Source organism: Arabidopsis thaliana (genome assembly GCF_000001735.4).
Source record: "Arabidopsis thaliana chromosome 1 sequence".
Taxonomy (NCBI): Eukaryota; Viridiplantae; Streptophyta; class Magnoliopsida; order Brassicales; family Brassicaceae; genus Arabidopsis; species Arabidopsis thaliana.
Window position 1 is genome coordinate 22182023 of NC_003070.9, and position 24651 is coordinate 22206673.

At 36.1% G+C, this 24651-nt stretch overlaps 4 protein-coding genes and 2 pseudogenes across 9 annotated transcripts; 2 read left to right on the plus strand and 4 right to left on the minus strand.

Annotated features, from left to right (window-relative positions):
• Window positions 1–496: 496 nt before the first annotated feature.
• On the minus strand, window positions 497–1121 carry AT1G60150 (annotated as a pseudogene; the record flags this gene model as incomplete). Its single annotated transcript has 1 exon — window positions 497–1121.
• Window positions 1122–6007: 4886 nt separating this feature from the next.
• AT1G60160 (Potassium transporter family protein) lies at window positions 6008–9521 on the minus strand. Its single transcript, NM_104706.5, has 8 exons — window positions 9131–9521; window positions 8814–9042; window positions 8487–8735; window positions 8354–8404; window positions 8004–8264; window positions 7766–7933; window positions 7420–7674; window positions 6008–7335 (listed from the first exon to the last, which is right to left on the minus strand). Exons 1-8 carry the CDS (start codon window positions 9371–9373, stop codon window positions 6308–6310), a joined length of 2484 nt encoding a protein of 827 aa, NP_176222.2. The 5' UTR covers window positions 9374–9521; the 3' UTR covers window positions 6008–6307.
• A 1214-nt stretch (window positions 9522–10735) lies between these two features.
• emb1220 (pre-mRNA processing ribonucleoprotein binding region-containing protein) lies at window positions 10736–13378 on the plus strand. Its single transcript, NM_104707.4, has 8 exons — window positions 10736–10848; window positions 10946–10988; window positions 11211–11273; window positions 11364–12394; window positions 12495–12565; window positions 12644–12752; window positions 12884–12959; window positions 13051–13378. Exons 2-8 carry the CDS (start codon window positions 10986–10988, stop codon window positions 13153–13155), a joined length of 1458 nt encoding a protein of 485 aa, NP_564754.1. The 5' UTR covers window positions 10736–10848; window positions 10946–10985; the 3' UTR covers window positions 13156–13378.
• A 124-nt stretch (window positions 13379–13502) lies between these two features.
• AT1G60180 lies at window positions 13503–14663 on the minus strand (annotated as a pseudogene). The gene is made up of 3 exons: window positions 14226–14663; window positions 13882–14055; window positions 13503–13781 (listed from the first exon to the last, which is right to left on the minus strand).
• A 1580-nt stretch (window positions 14664–16243) lies between these two features.
• PUB19 (ARM repeat superfamily protein) lies at window positions 16244–18665 on the plus strand. Its single transcript, NM_104709.3, has one exon. It carries the CDS (start codon window positions 16381–16383, stop codon window positions 18439–18441), a length of 2061 nt encoding a protein of 686 aa, NP_176225.1. The 5' UTR covers window positions 16244–16380; the 3' UTR covers window positions 18442–18665.
• A 6-nt stretch (window positions 18666–18671) lies between these two features.
• Window positions 18672–23378, minus strand: AT1G60200 (splicing factor PWI domain-containing protein / RNA recognition motif (RRM)-containing protein). Of its 4 annotated transcripts, none has more exons than NM_001333887.1 (7): window positions 22805–23378; window positions 21471–22531; window positions 21190–21342; window positions 20651–21047; window positions 19903–20541; window positions 19223–19809; window positions 18672–19111 (listed from the first exon to the last, which is right to left on the minus strand). In NM_001333887.1, the coding sequence occupies exons 2-7, from the start codon at window positions 21693–21695 to the stop codon at window positions 18860–18862; spliced, it is 2253 nt and encodes a 750-aa protein (NP_001321661.1). In that variant the 5' UTR covers window positions 21696–22531; window positions 22805–23378; the 3' UTR covers window positions 18672–18859. The 4 variants fall into 4 exon arrangements, with proteins under 4 accessions (NP_001321661.1, NP_001321662.1, NP_176226.3 ...); NM_104710.5 differs by having other exon boundaries at window positions 18711–19111; window positions 21471–21727; NM_001333889.1 differs by having other exon boundaries at window positions 18711–19111; window positions 21471–21727; window positions 21857–23314.
• Between the last annotated feature and the right edge of the window lie 1273 nt (window positions 23379–24651).

Genomic DNA, 24651 nt, shown 5'->3' on the forward strand with positions numbered 1-24651 from the left:
TGCATATTATATATGTTGTCGATAAAAAAAATAGTAAAACAAACAATCAAAAGTTCATAACTAATTAAATTGTACAAATCTATTTTTCATAAAATAATATATATACAAATTTATTAATGTCAAGTGTCAACATATTCAAACTATCAACCATATTCAATTTCACATGATTTTTTTTAACAAATTAAGAATTCATCAATGAAATCACAAACAATTTTATTTCATTAATAAATATATTTTGTACTACATATTGTATATATAACATAATGTATCATGTTTACATAGTGCTCAAAATTCAAAAACAAAAGAAAAAATCTTTATGTTTTGGTCAGTTATCAAAGACTTTAAGATATCATTAATTTTATGATTGATAAAGAGAGAAGATAAATATATTTGACAAGAAAGTGGCACCGATGCTAATTAATAATAAAGAACGTTATCATATCAAATATGATTTGTCGTATACTCGTAACTTACGAATAATGCTATCACTTAATCATTTTAATAGATGTTTTAACTTAACTTTAACCATTATGCGACTCGGCAAAGGTTGTCATGCATAAATATTTTTTTTGTGATTTTATAAGTTAAATGGGGTTACCAGTTACCAATCAAAAATCATAATATTTTTTTTTTTTTTGAATTTAATGTTAAATTATATTTAAAAAGTAAATAAACGTTTATACATCAAGTGCAACATATGATTGAAAGAGTAGAAAATTTTTTGTAAAAAAGCTCATGATCTTGATTGAAACTATAGTTGGAGAGCCTTATCATATCGATAGTCTCCGCTTGCTGCGATTGTGGAAATTTGATTCCTCATTTGTTTGTCGAGCCACCGGATTAGATGAGTCGCTGAATTCGAACGTTCCCCATGTCTTCTACCATTTCTCTCATGCCATATGGTGTGTATGGTTTCCTGGAAGATGTATCTAGCAAGAAAACTCTCTGTTCTGTTTCGCCAAGTAGTAGAGACAGAAGTTAAAATAGTAGACCAGTTTGTTGAGAACTTAGTTTTGTATATGTTTTTGGCAAGATTTTCCCATATTTCTGCGGTGTAGCAGCAGGAGAAAAATAGGTGGTTTCTTGTTTCGATATTGTTGTTGCAGAGTACACAAGTTAATCATAATAATATTGAGCTAACCTGGAAAACAAGATAACAAACCAAAACCTCGTGAAGCAGAAGTTAAATAATATTTTAGTACAGTAAGATATTTAGAATATTTTTTTACTTCTGCTTCACATATTTGGTTTGCTGTCTTGCTTCCCAAATTATTTCAATAGATAACTAAAATAGTTAAAAGTACAAACACTATTATAGCTTAAGTTAAATGTTGAAGGTAACTAAAAAATTTGATAAGAAAAAGAAAAATGTGCAAGTGTAACACTCTTGATTTATGAAGTTTGAGAAACTCAACTCTAATGTCAAAGACTCGTAGTTAATACTTAATAATAGTGCACTATCAATCAACGAATTTTTATCATGCATTAATATTTAATTTTGAGTTGGCAATAGTATAAATTAAACAAGGTTATGGCTAGCTTCTCGCACCATGACTCATGCGTGATGACTGATGAGTAAATGAAGCTCAAAACAAGGTATTGTCCAGTGACTTCAGTTATCTGGCTGTCTACTAACGAACCAAGTAAAAATGCAATGGTATATCACTAATTATACGTATTCAAACTCTAATCTATCGCCTTTAGTTTTCCTCGTCCGACCACATAAATATTAAATGTTGCATTTACATGACAAAATGATTAATTACCACTTATTTTTTCTGAGAGGACATTTTGGTACGAACAAATTGTCAAGTTTTTGAATCGAGGACAAGCACCATAATCTCCACCCATATTATTTATGATGGATAGGTATCAGTATTAAATTTAACATAAGATTTTTTTGTTTGGATGAATGAAAGAAAAAAATAACAAAAAGTTGGAATGTAATACACATATAATCATCTATATAAAAAAGGTTTATCAAAATCATAACATACAATTATTTGTATGTGGTAAATAACATACCCCGATTTATTGATTAGGTACTAGATCCTCTTTTACTGCCAGATTATGTCTATCAAATCTTGAAACAATAGTTTTGACAAGTAATTTGCATTGTGGTGGTGGAAGTGTAGATTTATTATATTTAGACTATTCCAACATACCAGAAAACTAATATTAAAAATTATTTCTAGTTATTTTTAAACATCACACATTTCATTCTCCACAAAAAAAATGAATTCTGTCTTTAAAATTCAACTAATTAACCAACTGTAAAATAACAAAAACTAAGGAGTGACTTGACAAAGATTGTGACTGTAATTTCCATTTTTGTAATAAATTTTAGATAACTAGAGTTTTTACTGTATATAAGTTTTGGATGTAGAAATTCTAGCAATAAAATTAAACAAAATCTACTTAATGTATGGTTATTTTGTTCTCAAATGAATTATTTTTGTTAAAGGTTTTAAAAGAATCCCATTATTATGGATTCGTTAGTATATCTTCCCTATATTGGTTTATGAGCAATTGTTGTCATTATATCTCAATTGTTTGTAGTTTTTAGTCTTATATGTATAAAAAGAAATTTGTGAAGGTGTTAGGTGTCTCAAAGTTTAGGTTCGAATTTTTGTGGTGTTTAAAGAACGAAAAAAAAAAATATACTATGTTTTGGGCACGTGGTCGCCACGGGGTACGTGAATAGACAAAAAACATGCGTTGGTGGCTTGTGGTGCTGTGACGACGGTATGGGTCCCACTGGCTTATCCACTTCGCCGCGTTTTTCGGTTTTAGCTCATAAGGTGGGACCCACACTCTTAATGGCCTGATCCTCATCTTCTCACCGACGAAATATTACCATAAACCTAACTGAGTTGACCAATTGGGCATTTTTTTTTCATTTTTTCAAAGTTTCTACTTTTTTTATAGGCTCTATTTTAAACGTAAAGATAATTATTATGCGAATACCTTAATTTAGAGGATTACTGTCAAGTTACTATCAATGCAAGGCAACCAACTATCTTAATTTTTTTGTTAATTATATTAGCTATTTAACAAAAAATTTAATTGTTTGCAGTTATAAAATAATTAGAAATTGTCGTTCAATATTTACGGATATAACTGGTAGACATTATTAGAGTATGATAATTTATTTTTGGTGGATTTATACCTTTCTTTGTGTTGTTTTTCTTCTGTTCATTCATTCCTCTCTATTACAATGTAATTACTCTAGTATCTTACCAATCATAACCTCTACATTTGTTTTTACACAACGATACACATCACGAAATTTGAAGTCTATAATTTACGTGTGTAATATTTAACAAGGAGTCAAAGAAAATCTTACGCAGACCCACCAAAAGAGATTCTAATTAAAAATTTCTTAATCAATGGTCTGATATTTATATACAGTCACAATCACCACAGATCTTACAATATCAACTTTATTTGTCTCTTACCTTCCTAATTCTTTTTGTAATGAAAATTTACTTAATTTTAATATATATGAAAAACTTTTAAATGACAGAATTATAAAAAATCAGGAAAATAATATTTTAATACAAATTATTAAAATAATTTCCTAAATAATATGTCAAAATTTTGAACATCATTAAAAAAAATGAGAGAGAGTATATAAACATGATACGTGTACGGTGTACCCAACCCTAGTCGGCAATGGTGACACCAGGAAAGAAACAAATAAAGATAAATGTTCATCTTTTCAAAAGGACAAAAATTAAAGAAGATAGCACATAGAGATAAGAAAAGGAAATGGAAAGTTGTGAAAATGACCTAACGAGTGGATAAATATTAAATACAGACTAAGCAGGAATCATAAATTGTCTTGGAAGTTATAGACAACCGTGCAAGTCTTTTTATTATGGGCATAAATCAAAGGCCACTTCAATTGTTCTAGTTCCAACCTTTGTCCGCAAGTCGACAAAACTAATATCATGTCTATTTTTTATTTTATTTTTTTGAAACTGTGGGTTGTGTGTTGGTGTAAGATTACTATTTTTGATCAATCATCCTTTTTTTGGGACCGATAGGTATGGAATTCGGATCGGATTTTTGGATTTGAAGATCTTGTCTACTTCTAGTTAAGAACACTACTTACTCGCAAAACTGTATCTTAAAAAAGACGTGGTACAATGAGATACGAAATTTATTAAGAGACGTGGTACAAAGAGATACTTTTGTTTTTGGATTAAGTCAAGATGCATCAGAAATTACTGTAGACTGCTTTTTGGTATGTTTAAACTTAAAACCAAATAGGGATATTATAAAAGAACGACACAAAATTAATCGGCAAAAGAAAAAACATATTAGTTGAAACGAAGCAACACAATTTGTTTAGTTTATAATATTTTGGTGAATAGTTTGTTTTGCATTACAGAATGCAATTACATTTTATAAACTTATATGGTTAGTAAACAAATTGTGAAGGTGTTACAAATTTTCTCTCTTTATATGGTTACTAAAAAAATGTGAAATGTGTTACAAATCCCAAATTTCCTCATTTGAAAGTCACCAATCAAAACTGGTAATGTGAAAGAATTAAGGACAATTTATCAATTTAGTAAGGATATTAGATATGAGTCCAATTTTTTAGACCAAACATCAGTCGAATAGACACCAATGCACCCTTCCACTGATTTTCACTTCAGTTGTTTTCCCTAGAAAAAAAATTGCTTCAAAACCCGACTATTTAGCTCGTATTGCTACAATCCATTCATGTAATTTGCGGTCTGGTTGTCGATGCCACTAGTTTAAGTTATTTCTATTTATTAACAACTCTTTAGGTGAAAAGAAATAATCTCTCCTAACTCACAGTTATCTTCTAAGTTACTCTGCTTCAATATCAAATGTTTATCAAGTCTTGAAAACCAAGGAGTTATTATTAATTTTACCATCCAAACATTTGTTTAAAATAACTAAATTCCCAATCACAAAATTCTTGAGTGATTGTTTCAGTTTGTAGGTATATTACTATCACATGCACAATTTCTAAACATGTTGCACATGTACGTGGGTTTATATATAATGTAATTCAAAGACATGCCAATGCTTAATTTCTTCACTTTGATAGAAACAAATAGTGTACATGACATAGCATACACATAGAAATTAGCAGTAGATACAAATTGTTATTGGATATCAAATCGATAGTTGCATAAACTTCAATATACAACTATATTATGTTTTTCTTTTATTGTTTTAATTTATCAACTAAGAGATTCCGAACAGAAAAATCTATTTATATATTTTTAAACGATTCGAAGCAACATTAAATAATTTATTTGTACTGTTTGTCATTTAATCATATGATTTCTTAAATTATTTCTGAATATTTTTCCAATCAAAGTAGCAATTTTTAGTAACTATACTATGTTATAATTTGTTTGTTCTATAATAGTTTTGACAGTGATGGAAAAGAGTCTATTTATCCAGAAAATGACCCCTTCGACTATAAACAAATATAAATGATGGTTGTTATTCAAAGCATAGGTGAAGGTGTCCCTTCACTTTGTTGTATTGACTTTTATTTAATAAGTAATCCAAACTCGACCAATACGAATAATCTACTACATAAACATATATGAGAGTTTTATTTGTACACTCGTCTTTTGAATTTGACATTTGTATGTGAAGCTGTCACAAATTTTGTAATATTTTTAGTTATTATAAAATATATTGTGGAGGGGCAACTTAACATGTCACTAGCTAGTAGCCAAATTAAATTCAAAGATTTTTGTTTAATGAGATTTTTAATTAGAGCTTTAAGTGACATAAAGGGGATAAAAAGAAGCGCAGTGAGTTACAAGTAGGATTCACTTTGTAATTAGAAATTTGTTTTTCGACATTAATATGAAAAAGAATGTCACATTATCTACTTTAACATCCAATCAAAGACTAACTCAAATCCCACTTACCTATTGGTCTCTATGCTTCTTTAACAAATATCTTTAGTTGAAACTCAGATTATTCAATTAATATGATTATAAACCACCATGCGAATTTAGTAGTGATGCAAAAAATATGCACATCTAAACTCAATTATCAATTTTAAATTTAGCAACACACTAGACTATAATCACAAGTGAATTTGGTATATTTGTATTAAGTAGTTGATACACTTTTATTTCCCTAAGTATTAGAATATAAATAATATTAGGAAATCTTCAACCTTTGCTTGTTCCTTACGGTAACGACAGTCACAGACGTCAACCGCAAGAAACAAACCCTAATTCATGGAGATATCCAGAGGAGAAATGTTCCAAAGAGAGTATAGCTAAAGAATCATACACTAGACCATATAAGTCATCCCAGCTTGCAAGATGTTCATATGAGGAACAGTGAGATTCGCAGCTCCAGCTCTGCAATTTCTCCTTAGAAACGCATAGAAGTAATTAATCACAAGCTTCTTCACGAAAATCGAATTCTTCTTCGCCCTTACATCTCCATGAGCCAGTAAATACGTTAGCCCCGAGTCTGTGGCTTCTCTCAAAGCCGCAAGTTCATATTCCAGAGCTGGATCTTCCTCCATAGACGACCCTACGCTTGAAGATGGCAAAACCTCTGAATCCAACTCTTGCTCTGGCTCAGAACGCTTTGCACGGTGGATGAGAGGAGCCATGAGGTCGTCCGTGTAAGTATCACTTGCAACGGAAACTCTATCGGGATCAAAATCATTCAGAGTGCTCTCTAGAGCATCCTCTAATGCTTCACATCTCAAGAACTTCTCTAGACTTTCAATAAGAAGCTGTTCAAAGACTCTAGAATCTTCTTTTCTGACATCTTTGTAACCATACCTCGCAATGCACCTGAACATATGGTAGTCCTTAGGACAAACCCGTCTGAAGAGGAACCTCTCTTCTTGAGGAACAACCGGGACAGGAACATATTTGATGCAGACAAAGATGATTGTTGAGTGAATCGCAGGAAGAGTGAGCAAGAACTGTCCAAAAATGGAAGGTATACCTTGGACAAGCTCGTTATAAAGGAGTCCAATCCCAGGGATTCGAATGGTCCCAAGAGTTGAACCGAGCTCACGCATAAAATCCATGGAGATTCTTTCCCTGACCTCGCTTTGGTACTTGAGTACACTTCCGTAGTTCCAAATGTACATTACAGTGAGGAAGAAAGTGGCGAATACTAGCGGAACCCAACCGCCTTCCAATATCTTGGTGAGAACAGCTAGCAAGTAAATGGTCTCCACTGATCCAAATATAAGGGGAAAGCAAAGGGCGAGAAATATATTGGTTTGCCAAATAAGAAGCATCACTAGAGTTACCAAAACTGTGCTAACCATCATTACACCTACCTCTGCTATGCCTGAAACAGGAAAAAAGAAGAAAAAATATCAAAACGAGAAAGCCTTTTCAGGACTCTGCGTAGAAATCAAACCGAAAGACTGACCGTAAGCATTGGCAATGTGGGTTGTGCTTCTGAAGATGGAGACGACAAGAATGCACATGATCATCAAGAACCAGTTGATAACTGGTATATAGATTTGACCTATCCGTTTCTTAGAAGTGTGGATTATCTTCAGCCTTGGAAAGCAACCGAGAGCCATGGCTTGTTTGACGCATGAGAAAGTCGCGGAGATCATGGCTTGGCTAGCTATCATAGCAGCTAATGTTGCAATCACAAACACCGGCCAGAACAAACTCTCTGCTCAACATTGCATTTTATCACAACTTTCAGAATTTTTGACATCTAATATAATCAAAGCTGAGAGATTAAGGATATATTGAACTATTACTTGGAACTGAATCATAGAATATGCGAGCTGAGGCCTCGGGATGCTTTGTTAGATAAGCAGCTTGACCCATGTAAGCTAAGAGAAGGCATGGGAACACCACGCAAGTAAATGCCATCTGTATAGAACGAACTGAGAAATGTCCTAAATCTGCAAACATTGCTTCAGCTCCTGCGTAGTTTTAAACACTTTGTAAGAAAGGTTTGATTTATTTTAGAAGTTGTTAAGCGTGTTGACTTACCTGTTATGCATAAGACACATCCACCAAGAGCAGACCAAGCCTGTTTGCTATTCTTGTTGAAGAACAAAACGATATAAAACGGGTTTAGTGCTCTTATGACAGTGAAGTCATACTTCAACAGATTATAGATTCCAATAGCACCAAGAGAGAAGAACCAGAGCGCCAGAACTGGAGCAAATAGAAAACCAACTTTACCCGTCCCAAACCGTTGTATGCTGAACAAAGCCACGAGAATCACAATCGAAGACATAACCAATGCATCTGACAAGAACAACACATCAAGATTGAAAATCAAAGATCAAATTGACATCAAGACATAGAGAGAGAAATCATGTGATAATGATACCCACTTGTTCCAAATCCTTTAACTTCACCTTGTAGACCACTCATTGCAGACATCACTGCAGAAGAATCAAAAGGAAGATCAAATTCCAACTGTAAATGCAGCTCAAGTTACACTGTATTAATACAAATAAGACTCACCTGACATAGCTGGTGTTAGAATTCCATCGCCAATAATCATGGAAGTTCCCATTAGGACTAAAAGCAAAAGAAGAGTTTTCAAATACCCTTTTGTCTCCAAAGCTTCTTTAATCCCCAGAGCTCTTTCCAGCTCAGGAGTTGGGAGTTTAAGCCTAAAACTCGAGATCTGCTCATCCGCAGGTTGTTGATTTGGCAGCTTATTCACCTTTGCATACCTACAAATAAGTGAATACAACGCAAATGTCCCTCCTGCACACATAACAAACATATCCTGAGAAACCACTTAAATATCTCACTTTACTAAACACATCGGTGCGGAAGCATTACCTTCGCCATTGTCGTTAGCTTTAAGGACTACAAATACATACTTTGCCAAAGGAATCACAGCAATAGTGTAGATAACGAGAGACAAAGCTCCAAGAACATCAACTTCTGATCTTATAGGAACTTTACTAAACACATCACTGAACACATACAAAGGACTTGTTCCCATATCACCATACACAACACCTAACGTCTGAAACGCTATTCCAAGTGTAGTCAAAAGTGACAAATCCTAAAAAAGTTTTCATTTTTCAATGTCAATAACACAAACACAACATGTGCACTTATAAAAATCAAAACTTTAATCATGGGTGATTAACCTTGAGATTGTGACCATGAGAACCTGCAATTTCCATAGCTTCAACATCAAGAGAATCAGCTCTTTTGGGTTTTTTCATTAATCTTCTCCTCAAATTCCCAAAACTATAGTCTCTATCTCTGATTTCTGAAAACAGCGGCGTTTCAGAGTCTACCTCGCTTCCATCAACCCATCTCCGGTCACTACTTCCGGTACCAACACGTCTTATGCTGTTGTTGCTGCTTCCTTCTTCAATTTCCTCCATTATTTAGAATAATCCTCCAAAACGAGAAGAAGCAGAGAAACTAACAACTCTGTTTTCTTGAAAGGATTATAATTTTGGTTGGAGGAAAAATTAGAAGAGATTGGATTGGTCATTGTTATTGGTTGAGTGTGACTTCACTCTCTGACAATATCTCACGGGTAACATGTTCATAGTTACTGTCAAGAAACAGACAATTATTTGAACTACTTTAATAACGTTCCCAATGAAAACACTATATTTTTTTTTTTTTTTCCTCGATTATCTATCCTTATCCTATAAAAGTATTTTAGTTCCTTCTTTCTTTTGTTATGTATAATGGAAATTTACTTTATTCAAGAAAAAATTTACTCTTTTTAGTTTCTTTGCTTTTTTGGTAGCAACATTTTCCCCAATGGAGAACAAGGATCTCTGTCTCAACCATTTTTTTAGATACATTTTACTCTATTTTATTTGATATACAATAGATTTTAGTTTAATTTTTTGTTGTTTCAAGAAACACATTATAAAGAGAGAATTTTTTTTTTTCGATGGGTGAAAATTTTGTTTTATCAAAAAAAATTGTTGATTTGTAATTGTAATATAAAATTTGCTACATATGTATAATTATTTTAATCTATATATACATTTTTGCAGCCACTTTGTGAAATAAATCCTCAAGTTGGGACTTATTTACAGTGGCTGCCACTGACATTTAATAATTATTTTTGATAATTAGAAAGTAAATCTTCGAATTAAATATTTGACATTTAACTATCTTCCCGAAATCTCTCCATATTAACTACACAATTAGTTACTAAAATAAAACTTCCAAAATATTTAATATCATTTAAACACTACAAAATTATCATTTTTGATATTGCTTTTTTCATGACTATAACAATTCGATTATAAGCATCAAACCGCAGAAATATTTGATAGCAGTTAATTACTACAAAATTACAAAATATTTATACAATGATTTATAAATATATCATAAATAAAATCAACATTAATAAAATAAATAGGTTTCTTTTACGGGACGGGTTTGGCAGGACGTTACTTAATAACAATTGTAAACTTTAAAATAAAAATATTTTATATATAGATACAATTTGCAAATTTTTATATATATTAAAAAATTAATTATCCCCGCGGTGTACCGCGGATTAAAATCTAGTGTGACATAAAATAGAACTGAAGCAAACCTAAAGAGTAACTTCCTTTTGTAGAAATATAATTATTTCAACAAAAGATTGTATAGTAAGATATTTTAAAACGGAAATTTGCAGAAGCCCATTTACTAGTGTTAGTTTCAAAGAAGGCCCATTAAAAAAGGCCCAAATATTGCCGGCTTCGAAACTCGACTTTTTTATAGCACACAAGGTTTCAACTGAAAACATTCCTCTTCGCCTTCCTAAGGAAAAAACACTAGTCGCTCGCTGCTCTTCAATTTTCTTCTCGAATCTAATCGATTGATTTCTCCTTCGATTCTTCAGGTAACTTTTGATTATCCTCCTCTAATCAATTGTGTATATCCCAAGCTTTCTCTATAAATTAGGGTTTCTGAATCAACGATTTTTCTTTTATCCGTAGGAGAATCACTGAAGCTTTTGCCTCCCAAGTAGAAAGAGATATGGTAAGCGTTTCTTTAACTCTATTTTCTTCATTGTTTCAGTTATTGGCGATTGTATTCTCTGTTTATTGTAATCGTATTGTGTTAATTTTGATTTGACTCATCTTCTCTAAAGTTCAATTTCAAAATTAGGGATTCCGAGATCATAGATATTGCTTTGTTTCCGAGATTTGAGTTATTCTTAAGCTTGTTTTACTAACTTTCAATATGTTGGATTTGTTATAGGCAACTCTTGAAGATTCTTTCCTTGCTGATTTGGACGAGTTATCTGACAATGAAGCAGAATTGGTGAGTGTTAAAACACTTTTGATTACTATTATCTGTTTACTTGGAGGAGCTATGATTGTAATTGTAGTTTGTTTGATTATACATATGCAGGACGAGAATGATGGTGATGTTGGAAAGGAAGAAGAAGATGTTGATATGGATATGGCTGATTTAGAGACACTTAACTATGATGATCTCGATAATGTTTCTAAGCTGCAGAAGAGTCAGAGATATGCTGATATTATGCATAAAGTAGAGGAGGCTCTTGGGAAAGATTCTGATGGAGCTGAGAAAGGAACTGTCTTGGAAGATGATCCTGAGTATAAGCTTATTGTGGATTGTAATCAGCTTTCGGTCGATATTGAGAATGAAATCGTTATTGTCCACAACTTTATCAAAGACAAGTACAAGCTTAAGTTTCAAGAGCTTGAGTCGTTGGTTCATCACCCTATTGACTATGCATGTGTTGTGAAGAAGATTGGGAATGAGACGGATTTGGCTCTTGTTGATCTCGCTGACCTTCTTCCTTCAGCTATTATCATGGTTGTTTCAGTTACTGCTTTAACTACGAAAGGGAGTGCACTGCCAGAGGATGTTTTGCAAAAGGTGTTAGAGGCTTGTGATCGGGCTTTAGATCTTGATTCCGCAAGGAAGAAGGTCCTTGAGTTTGTTGAAAGTAAGATGGGATCTATTGCACCTAATCTTTCTGCTATTGTTGGGAGTGCTGTTGCAGCCAAACTCATGGGGACTGCTGGAGGTTTGTCAGCACTTGCTAAAATGCCTGCGTGTAATGTTCAAGTTCTTGGCCACAAGAGGAAGAACCTTGCTGGGTTTTCTTCTGCAACGTCTCAGTCCCGTGTGGGTTATCTGGAGCAGACAGAGATTTACCAAAGCACGCCTCCTGGACTTCAGGCTCGCGCTGGCAGGCTCGTGGCTGCAAAATCAACTTTGGCAGCAAGAGTTGATGCTACTAGAGGGGATCCGTTAGGGATAAGTGGAAAAGCTTTCAGGGAGGAGATCCGTAAGAAGATTGAGAAATGGCAAGAACCTCCTCCTGCAAGACAGCCTAAGCCACTTCCTGTTCCTGATTCTGAACCGAAGAAAAGAAGGGGTGGTCGCCGTCTAAGAAAAATGAAAGAAAGGTAGCCTTTTTCATCCTACTTTGTGTCCTTAATTACTGTAGATTGAGTTCTATTCACCTGTATTTATTTTGTTGCATTCTTACGTTTCTCTTTAAATCAGGTATCAAGTAACAGATATGAGGAAGCTGGCCAACAGAATGGCGTTTGGTACACCTGAAGAGAGCTCCCTCGGTAATATATCTTGTAGTTACACTTGTTAATGGCCACTTATAAGGCACTTAGTCTAATATCTACTCTTCATGATGATAGGTGATGGACTAGGAGAAGGTTATGGAATGCTTGGCCAGGCAGGAAGCAACAGGCTGCGAGTATCCAGTGTTCCGAGCAAGCTTAAGATTAATGCTAAGGTCGCCAAAAAGTAAGTGTTCCTCTATTTCTCCTGTGTTTTTTCGGATTTATCATGTTAATATTTTTACTCTTACAAATTATCCTGCCCTGTTCTTCTTCCATCATATCTCATTTGCGTCTTTATATCAATTACTTTTTCAGGCTTAAAGAAAGGCAGTATGCGGGTGGTGCGACTACCTCTGGTTTGACATCGAGCCTGGCTTTCACTCCTGTGCAGGTACAAACATTTCATTCGATTCTTGACAAAAGTTTGATCCTGTGTTCCATTTGCATCACTGTCTGACTCCAATTGGTTATCTATTTGACAGGGAATAGAGTTGTGCAATCCTCAGCAGGCTTTAGGATTAGGAAGTGGGACTCAAAGCACTTACTTCTCAGAGTCAGGAACCTTCTCGAAGCTGAAGAAGATCTAAAATATGGAAGACAGAGATACAAGTCTTGAAAAGCCGAGCACTAAAAGTGTAAAAATGAAACAAAGGTGGAAAGAAACTGCTTTCTCTATCTCATGTCTGTTTTAAGGTTTCTTCGGTCACTTAAGAGACAAAAGGCATTGTTTTGATCACTCTTTGGAAACGTTTTATAAATTTTATTTTTGTATTAGAGCCATACCTAAAGATCCATCTTCTTATTACCATCATACATGACACAAGCCATTGCAGGTTTTAACCACTCTTCGAACATAGTTAGTAAAAACAAGAAAAGAAAAAACACTATATTTAATTGAGGTTCAATCAAGACTAAACCAAATGATTCACACCACTCATAGTCTCAGTGTGGTTGAGAGCACAATCAAGACATTATTCTTCTGAGAAAATGTTGGAACAAACTCTTTTAACTTAGACCTAAGGTAATGTTCGTTTAACTGAACGACCATCTTGTCTAATATCTTTGTGTTTTTAAGCATAAGTTCCACGAATAAAGTCACTCTCTTTGACCCTAAATTCGAACGGGATTTATTCCAAAAGACCCCATCTTTTGATCTCCAACATTGATTCGGATTCAAGCCTTGCAAGTCCAAGTAGTTGTCAAAACACCTACCCTACACAACAGAAGAGTAAACATGGTTCTTGGATTATTAGAAGGAAGGTAGTTAGAAGGTAGGCCATGAAAAAAATCAAAGAAGTTTGTGGTAAATATACCGGCATGATGTTGCCATCACTTGGACGAACTGTCACCGTCTTTAAATCAGGTGAGTTTTGTAAAAGTCTTTCTATACCAGGAATAACATACTGAAAGATATCTGTCTCAAGAGTCAAAGCTTTTGTCTTGAACATCGGGAAAGGAAGACCGCAAACCTCGGCAAGAGATAAAATCTAACACAAAGATAGATAGTCAACACCAAAACGCATATTGATGAGTACCATTAGTCCATTAGTAAACTTATATAGCATCGGTAAACGTTGAGTGTGCAACCAACATAAGTGAAGTAAGTAAGAGAGTACTTGAAGACATTGGAGAATGCAAGAATGAGCCCAAAACATACCTGAAGAATGTTGCACCCAAAAATAAGCTTCTCTGCATTCTGCAACTTCTCTAGCATTTTAAGAATGTCTTGAAGTAAATAAGCGTCGAGGGTCTTTAGATGTGAGTAAATGAAACAGTCCACTTGAGCTTCATCTAAAGACGAGACATCAACTAAAGCACATGGTGACTGATAGGTTTTCAGTCTGAGACGATGGATATGCGGTGCCACAATCTGCCTTGGCCTCGTATTGTCAATGTTGCAGGCTATTTCTAATGTTCTCAAGCGCAGCGATTTGCTAAGATCAAGAACCGTAAGGTAGATGCAGTGGGACAATGTTAAGCTTTCGAGAATCGGACAACCAGATAGAATCTTCGCAATACATTCATCAGAGAGCTCACAAAAACGCAGGGACAACTTCTTCAGGGACGTCCAAGATACGGAACATCTAGGAATCATATTAAATAACTCAAAAGCTGAGTTGCTTAATAGAGGAATTGATGTAGAAGAAATCAGGAAGATTATAACTATGAAAAAAAGTACTACTGAATGATAGATTCTCCACGTTGCGGGACATGGCGAACTTGATCCACTTGTCGAAGTGGGGAACAGTGTGCTGGTTGCTGGTTTTGAGATGAAACTTTATCATCTTGAGAGCTGTGTAGCGAGTTAGGGTTTCGTTTATCGAAGCAGCATGCAGTGTATCACTATCATCAAAGGAAAGAGAAGGTATATCGGACCATACATGCCTCCATCGTTTTTACAAGACGGAAGTTGTGATCGAGAGTTTGGTCGGAACAAATAATAGGATTTGTTGGAGGATCTCATCAGGCAATAAGCTGATTAGGTCAATATTCCGGCGATGACGACCACGATCGTTACAGTGGATAGGAAGACTGGAAGTGGCTGTGGAGCTCTCTCGGGCCATCTTACTTTATTAACCTAACTTGTGATCTTCTTAATTAGGGTTTAAATCTTAATTTTAGCCGCATATTGTTTTCTATATATAATAACATTCTTTCAAAATACATGTCAAACAATTTATAGCAAATTTAATTAACTATTTTTTTTAAAAAGTCTTCCCTAATAAGTGCTCTTAGAACAATAAATCGGCATTTAAAAAAAAAAATTGGCATTTTATTTTTTTCGTTTTTTTAAACTTATTATATGGTGTAGTCGGGCTATACTGGACTTTTGCAAAAATGTGGTTTTTATATTTTATATTGTATTAGGTTTCTGTTAAAATTAAATGAGAATTTTAATTAAAAAGAGAAATTATTTGTTAAAAAAAATCAGGATGGGGTCCTAATTATTATATGTTTTGATTTTCTATGAGAAAGTTGCACCGTCCATTGTTTCTTGAAAACTATTATCTGACTAAAAGAACAGAAAATGTAAAGAAAAGACAAAGAGACACAGAGACGACTCTGTTAAATAACTCTATAGCAGAGTCTCTCGAGTTAAATCAATAAAATAAAGACCTGAAAACATATATTTCTTCGAAGCAGTGTCTAAAACCAATGTACAATTTATGACAAAAGGAACATGTTATTTTAGTCGCATATAATTACAAAATAATCGCATGATTTATCTAAGTTGGTCTTTATTAACTCTTAACAAAAAAATAATATAAGAAAACAGAGTCAGAATTTAAAAACCACTTAATTAGTCCTTCAAGAACAATTATCAAAACCTTAATAATGTTTTCATCCAATAACATCCTCGAAGTCTCCTCTAAATCATTGGATCCAACGAAATTCATGTTTATCTAAACTAACTCGAATAAAGAAACGATTATAATAATTGCACACTATGAAAAATATCAGAAGCGTCATAGAAATTGTCGGCTACCTCCATGCACGGAACCTTCACGAAACAGTTGGTCCCTCACACACTTCATCGCCACGCTATACCACGTGTCAATTTTACATACACCAAAACATATCTACTAATCATACCTCTTCACGTGTAACAAAGTCCCATTCAACGTGGCAATTACAGACCCCAAAATTATGAACTAATCAAACCTCTTCACGTGTCGCAAACTTGTAGAACGTTGAAACCCCCCACTCACACGAAGTGTATATATCCTCTTCACAACACAAACATAAACATTACTTCAAACAAAGACTTGAAAGAACTATCTTTGTTTTCACTCATATCTTATCTTTATTAAATGATCCATACACCAACCGGGTCGAGTCGTCGGATTCTGACCTTTCCGGCGGTGAATCCATGCGAATCGATCTCTTTAACCACTCTCGTCGACTCACTTTTACAACTCGCCGGCGAGATTCTTAGCTTCAAACCAAAACACTTCTCTACCAACAAAAGAAGTGTTAAAGAAACTCTCCGACATGTTCAAACTCTTGTGATCTTCTTTGAAGAGCTCCGGATTCAAATCCGAGTCGGGTCAATACCGGCGGGTCGTTCGGTAATCTTGAGCCTTTCAGAGCTTCACGTCATCTTCCAGAAACTCAAGTTCCTACTAGACGACTGTACAAGAGATGGAGCTAAGCTATATATGTTAATGAACTCCGGTCAAGTCTCGGCTCATTTCCGGGATTTGACCCGATCCATATCCACTAGCCTCGACACGTTTCCAGTCAGGTCTGTTGACTTACCTGGAGAAGTTAATGAGCTAATCTATCTAGTAATGCGTCAGACTCGAAAATCCGAAGCAAGACCCGACCGAGACGACAAACGAGCTATAGACTCTGTTTATTGGTTCTTTAATCTGTTTGAGAACAGAATTAATCCGAATTCTGATGAAATACTCCGAGTTCTTGATCACATTGGTGTAAGAAAATGGAGAGATTGTGTCAAAGAGATCGATTTTTTACGAGAAGAGATCTCCGTGGGGAAGAAGAGTAACATCGAAATCGAGCTTCTCAGCAACTTAATGGGGTTCATATGTTACTGCAGATGTGTTATACTTCGAGGCATTGATGTTGATGATGAAGAGAAAGACAAGGAAGAAGATGATTTGATGATGGTTCGAAGTTTAAACGTTGATGATCTTCGTTGTCCGATTTCTCTAGAGATCATGAGTGATCCAGTGGTTTTAGAATCAGGACACACTTATGATCGGAGCTCTATCACAAAGTGGTTCGCTTCCGGTAACATTACGTGCCCTAAAACCGGTAAAACTTTGGTTAGTACTGTGTTGGTGGATAACTTCTCTGTCAAGCAAGTGATTCAAAGCTACTCCAAGCAAAACGGTGTAGTTATGGGTCAAAAGGGGAAGAAGAAGGTGGATGTGGCGGAGAGTTTAGCGGCGGAAGAAGCTGGAAAACTAACGGCGGAGTTTCTCGCCGGAGAATTGATCAAGGGAGACGAAGAAGAGATGGTTAAAGCATTAGTGGAGATTCGAATTCTCACCAAGACGAGTACTTTTTACAGATCGTGTTTAGTGGAAGCTGGAGTTGTTGAATCGTTGATGAAGATTCTTCGTTCGGATGATCCGAGGATCCAAGAGAACGCCATGGCTGGGATTATGAATTTATCGAAAGATATCGCCGGAAAAACTCGAATCGTCGGAGAAGACGGTGGTGGATTAAGGCTAATCGTTGAGGTTTTAAACGATGGTGCGAGAAGAGAGAGCAGACAATACGCAGCAGCTGCTCTGTTTTATCTATCTTCTCTCGGAGATTACAGCAGATTGATCGGAGAAATCTCTGATGCGATTCCGGGATTGGTGAGAATCGTTAAAAGTTGCGATTACGGTGATTCAGCGAAACGCAACGCGTTAATCGCGATTCGGAGTTTGTTAATGAACCAACCTGATAATCACTGGCGGATCCTCGCCGCCGGAATTGTTCCTGTTCTTCTAGATTTAGTGAAATCGGAGGAGATTAGCGACGGAGTTACGGCGGACTCGATGGCGATTTTAGCGAAAATGGCTGAGTATCCCGACGGGATGATATCAGTGCTCCGTCGTGGGGGATTAAAACTCGCGGTGAAGATATTGGGTTCGTCGGAGGTTTCGCCGGCGACGAAACAGCATTGTGTTGCTCTGCTTTTGAATCTGTGTCATAACGGCGGAAGTGACGTCGTTGGGTCTCTGGCTAAGAATCCGTCTATCATGGGGTCGCTTTACACGGCGTCAAGTAACGGAGAGTTGGGAGGTGGGAAAAAGGCAAGTGCTCTAATTAAAATGATCCACGAGTTTCAGGAGAGGAAAACCGGTCCGGGTGAACCGGTTCTAGAAAGAGAACGGTTTGTCCACGCCTGGTGATGATTTGATGATACACAATAACTCTTTGAGCTTTTTTTTTATCAAAGAGTTAATATAACTTCATTTTTTATAGGTTAAGGTTGAAATACTATATTTTACAATACTTGTGTATATTTTAGTTCTGGGATTTTTAATAACCCAAAGAGCTATACTATTGTAATCAGTCTCTTGTTTTCAAAATGTAATGTAATAAAGCATTACCGATTTTTGAACTAAAGTGAAGAAAAAAGAGAACATTAAACTCAAGTGGTGCAAATATTTATTCTGTGAACTAAATGTATATTTTGTATTTTCTTGTTTCAATATCTTCTTTTGCATTTAAACATGGCGATTCTTTTTTAATCCAAAGACAAGAAGACTTGGAAAAAAATTGGGATACTAAGCAACAAAGGAAGATAAAGATCTTTAAAGAAAAGTTTCAGGCTTTGGATTTTACCGGGACTCCAGCTTCAACCCGCTTGATCTCAAAGATGAGCATTCTCCACATCTTCAGCACAAACATCTCAGCTTCTTCGTCTAGAATTGATTGCAACAGCTCAAGCATCTGAGACGCCTGCACGTGTTGTTGAGTGTTTGACACGATGAAATCTACCAGAGTGGCTTCCTCTTCTCCGAGAAACTCCATAATTTTCTTTGAGATCCATGGTCTCATTCTTTCGTGCACTTGGTGCTTTTCAATGTTAAAAAAGGTGAAACATGTCAGCACCAAAACAAACTCACAGTCAAGGTAAAAAAAAACATTGATCTAGTAAAAGTGTAATGAGATTTATGAGTAGCTTACCTTGTCATACATAGCCCAGTTTATCTCGTAAGAAAATAAATCTTCCTTTGTCTTTGGGATTGTATCTATCAATTGTTTCGCATCCAGAAACTTAGTATCAATTATCTTTGCTTTTCCAGACTCTTTGGCGTCTTTGGTGGGACCACTATGCCCGTCACCTCGGTCCCTGACTCTATCCCTGTCCCTGTCCCTTTCCCTTTCCCTTTCCCTGTCCCGGTGGCTTGCCTTATCATGAGAACGTCTGCTCCTTTGTTTTTCGGTTTCTATCGTCTCTTCCTTGGGATTGGTACTCGAAATTCGTTTTGCAAATTCAGCGGCTAAAGCCAAATGAGGTGGTGTATTCCCTGAGCCACCATGGGCCACAGCCTCTTGTTCCTCGGTTGAGTAATCTATAGGAACCAAAGGTTTCATCTTTTTAGCCTTACGTGCTTCATCTTCATCCTCCTCATAGAAAACAGAAGGCACAGAAGTTCGCTTTCCGGATCCCACAAGCCCAAATCCTAATTTCTTTGAGGGAGCATGTGCCTCTGATCCACTATTATTATCGATAGCCATCGATTCATTACCAGAACCATTTTCTTCAAAATCTGCAATTGGCAATGAGAGCATTAGAAAGAGAGACAGAGGAAAATGAGAAAGACGATAATGAGAATAAGACAGAGAGAATATAAACTCCTTACCTGCTGCATGGTGCTCATTGGCAGATTCACCGACAGTTTGGAGAGTTGCCTTGTGATCATTTTCAATAGGTGATGTCTGAACCGTTTCGCTTCCAATAGCTGCCTGTCCCGATAGGATTCTTAAGGCATCTAATTGCTGTTGCTGCAAATTTTGCTCCTCGGCACTCCTCTTCGCCTCAGCAACCTCTTCCTCTTCTTTCAATCTATCAGCTAAGTCATCCTCCTTTTCTCTTAGTTGTCGTCTTCTTCTCTCATCTAATGCAGCCCTATGCCATCTTCTTCTTGAATCATCATCGTCTTCTTCCTCTTCTTCCTCATAGCGGATTTCCTTTTTCCTCTTGCGCTCTTTCTCTTTCTCTTTCTCCTTCTCGTACTGTCGTTCCTTCTCCTTTTCTCTTTCTCTTCGTTCCCATTGTCGAAGACGAGTCTGGTAAGCACGCTCTGCATCCTCAAGTTTCCTCCTTTGCTCTCTCTCTTTCCTTGACCGTTCTCTTTCAGCCTCCCTCTCGTATCTATCCATTTCTTGCTCCTTCTCACCTCTTTCTCTGCTTCTTCGGTCATTTCTCTTACTCCAATCAGGTGAGCTTGTGTCAGGCCTATTGTGTTCTCCAGAAGTCTCAACATCATTTGCTGCGGCATCTACATGATAAAAACATCCTATCAGACCAATATTTCAAGGAAAAATAGAAATGGCAGCCAAATCAAGGACAAAAAAGAGAGAAGAAGATTAGTGGAGGTAAAAACAGACCACTCCTAGCTACGTCAGTGTTGGAGTCACCATCCTTAGATTTGAAAGCAAATTCCATGCCTGAACCATCAGCAGGTGGTGGTGGTGGAGGAGGCAAAGGGTTGGACTTTAACCTTTCTTCAATAGCAGTTTCAATCTTTTCCATAGCCTCTCTGTCTGCTTCCCTTTCTTCATCAGTTAGGACAGCAGAATTCGCAATATCGATGTTTTCTTTAATCTTCGATTCTCCATCCTTCCCTGTCTCATTATCAGCACTCTCAAGCTTGTCTTGCTCACTCTCAGGACCTTCAGCTTGGTTCTCTTTGGTTCCTTGACTTTCCTTGGCTTTCTTTGCAGTCTCTATTTTCTTCTCAACATATTTTAGCAAATACTCCTTTGTTGCTTGATTAACATTCACCTACCGACCATATAGAAGAAAAAAATGAGAATAAAGCTAAGAGAATACCGTAGAAGCATACCTAGATATTGGTTGACACAGAAGTGCATCTATTGAAGAAACATAAATATATTTTGAAATGAGAAGAGAAATCCACAATTACCAAAAGCTCTTGTCCATCTATAGTACGTTGGGTCAGCAGGCGTATTGCGCGGAGAATCCCTTCAGCTGATTCAAATTCATAGAATCCAAAACCTTTAGGTTTCTTGGTGGTAGGATCTTCCGCACGTAAACAGCTTTTGACATGGCCACAAAACTGCAGAAAAAAAATGACAAAATCAATTCTTATAAAATGTATAGCAAAAGAGATGGAAGTAAGTGCCTCGAACATAAACCTTAAAAGTAGTAGAAGAGGAACATACAGATAGAAAGAAGAAAACAAACCTCAAGAATAGACATCATAAAGTCATTTTCCACGGTAGCTATCTTGCCAATGTAAATTGTGGTCTGGGGCTTTTCTGCAGGTGTTACAAAAGGAAGAGAAGCCGGTCTAACCATAGGAGGCATTACAGGACGGAGACCAGGCATTCCTGGAATAAGGGGTCGTGGTGCTAGTTGAACAGCACCGATTGTACCAGGCGGCCGCATAATGAATCCAGGACGAACCATTGTTGGATATGGAGAAGGATACCGGAGAAGCCCTGCATAAACAAAAACAAGTCTCTACAAATTCATCAGTAGATGTTTACATTGGAATACCCTGAACAACTGCATTGGCATAAATCAAGAGTATCAAGAAGCAGTAAATAAAAATCATTTTGTATTGTTACCACAAACTAGAGCAAATTAGATATGCACACCAGAGGCAGTACAAATACCACCCAGCTGAACAGAGATCCTGAAGGACACATTGAGAAGATAGCACCAGGATCGTAGTCATTATTACCACATTAAGTAGTCATACCTCACAGGGCAACTTGAAATAGGTAAGAATCTATAATCATCTGTTGAATTTGAGATTCAGTAATATTGAAACTCCCATCATTTCATGCCCATATAGAACTTATAAAAACTATTATTACCCATCATAATAGCTTTATTTCAACCATTAGCAGCTTGACCACAGAAGGGAATAGAAAAAAGAAACATGTCGAAGATGTAACGGAAGGTGTAATTTGAAAGAATTGCAATACCTCAAAATCAAGACCAAGGAGCACTCAGTCGCTACAAATGCTTGCTGCTGGCAGTTGATTAACCCATCAAGTTCAAAGTTTTGTTCTTAAAACTACAGTAATTCTCAACTTAACATATAAATTGGGGCAAATCTTTCAAGAACCTTTAGGTAAGCGGTTTGGTTAAAGATGTGTTACACTAACTAAATAAATTAAGAGAATAAGAAGAACAAAAAGCGAATTTGCGCATACCAAAATGAGGGAGTCGTAGAAGTGAGTCCCTACCCAAAATTTGATGCCTTGCAACCATTCTCAGGGAACTCAATCAAGACGCTGTAGGAGAAAACACCCGGTCATCGGTGTTCCTGTTTCTAGTTTTCTCCCTAATTCCTCTTTCAATAAAACTTCTTTTTACTCTAAACCTTTAATCTAATCCAACTACATAGACATATATAGTTCCCCTTCACTACTTTAAGCATCACAAATTCACATTCAACATACACAGAACGAAAAAAAACGCCACGAAAATAAACTATATAGCCTAAAGTGCATCATAAACAAAAAAAAGAGTAAGAACTTATAAAATTAAGAGATAGAAGAACCCACCATGAGGAGGCATGGCACCAGGAGGAGCAACACCATGAATTCCGGGATAACCATTAGCCATAGGCTGGAAAGGTCTCATACCAGGCTGCGGTTGATACTGAGGCATAGATCCTGGAGGAGGAACTCCAGAGCTAGGGTTTTGAAAATTCGCAACGGGAGTGAACTGCATACCGGGACGGAATGGTGGTGGCGGCGGGAGATTGGTGGGGAGAAGCGAGCTAGGAATCTGAGCCGGAGGAGCATAAGGCGGACCAGGTGGAACCAGAGGAGCGACTGGTGGTTGCGAATGTTGTTGAGGCGGCGGTGGTGTTAGTGAAGGATTGGGATTTGGATTGGGAATTGAAATCGGAGTAGTGGATTCTGGTTTCTGTGAATTGGGATCCCCCGTGGCCGGAGAAGAAGATTCGTCGGCCATGGGAGTTTTGGTTACAAGCTTTGGCAATGAAGTAATGAATGACTTCACCGAATCTAAAGATTTTGTGCCCTAGAAATCAGAAACTCCAATTTTAATTACTCTTTATCTGTGTGTGTGTGTGTGTGTGTCAAAGTTACAATTTCTTTCCCTTCTTTACGACAAAAATCTTAAGTAACTTTTGTTTATTGTTACACGTGTCAATAAATTATTGGCTCATTATTCCATTGTTTCAAAGTCAATTTTCATTATACAAGACAAATAATAGGCAGTCGGGAAAATATAATTCATCTATACTTAATAAAGAAAATTAATGGTAATTTGCTTAATTGACCAACAAACTCTTAATATATTCAATTTATTTTTATGATATTATTGTCTTGGTACTTAGTAATCATTAATCAATATACTTATTTAAGCAATCATCCTTGAAAACATGATGATAAAATAATATTTTTAATGGATCAAGATACTTAACCAGTTTAATTTATAAAAGAAAGAAATTTACTTGTTGATCCACTCAATTTAGCCTTGAAATCTTTGGTGGTTGATTAGCCTTTGCTTTGGAAGTGACAAATCTGATTCAATTTGGGGTGAAGATGGTGACGTTGGTGTGGAGTGAAGTCGGCGGTGCTGAGCTCCTTTGTTAATTCTTTCATATGTCATCTTGGAAGGTTGCTAGATCGGAGGTTTTGTCCTTCTATCACCACTTTGAATATTATTTTCATCGTTGTAGGCGATTTGGTGTTCTTAGTTGGGCTTTACTTCTCTTTCTCGGCTATTCATTCTGTTTTTAGTTTGGGACTGAGTTCTTGGCTAAAGAATTGTGGTGTCGTTTACTGATTTTTTGAGAATGGTTGTGGATTGAAGCCTTAGTTTTAAGGCTTTGGTTGGGTCTACAAATGTCCTCGTGTAAGAAATGAGGGTCCTCTTTGGCATTTTCCCCTTCGGATATCAAGTTTTCTCCTTGTACCTTTGCTTTCTCGTCTTCTTTGGTTGCTGGAAGGTAGTATTAGTTTGGTTCTTTGCTCTACTCTATTTGATTATCCGTCTTCATTTCTGCTGAGGTAGTGGTTGTGTGAGCTCGGTTTAGCCCTTTTCTCGGGCTTTCTCTTTTGAAGGCATTCTAATGATTTGGTTTTCTTCAAGGCTTTTGTTTGTAACCTTTCTTGTGGTGAAGAGTTTCTAGTAGTGAATTGCTTTGGAGTCTTTAATTGTTAGTCATCTCCATGTCTTAGTGATTGTCAAGTTTAGTCTCAGTAATCTTGTTTTGTACTAGTTGATAGGTTTTTGTTTACTATGGGTTTGTCCATTTTAATGGTTCATATATAAAAATAACACTCTTGTGACCCAAAAAAAAAAACACATATTCTATCTTAATTGTTTTTTTTTAATGATATTTAAAATTTTAATAGTAAACCACACATTTTTTCTA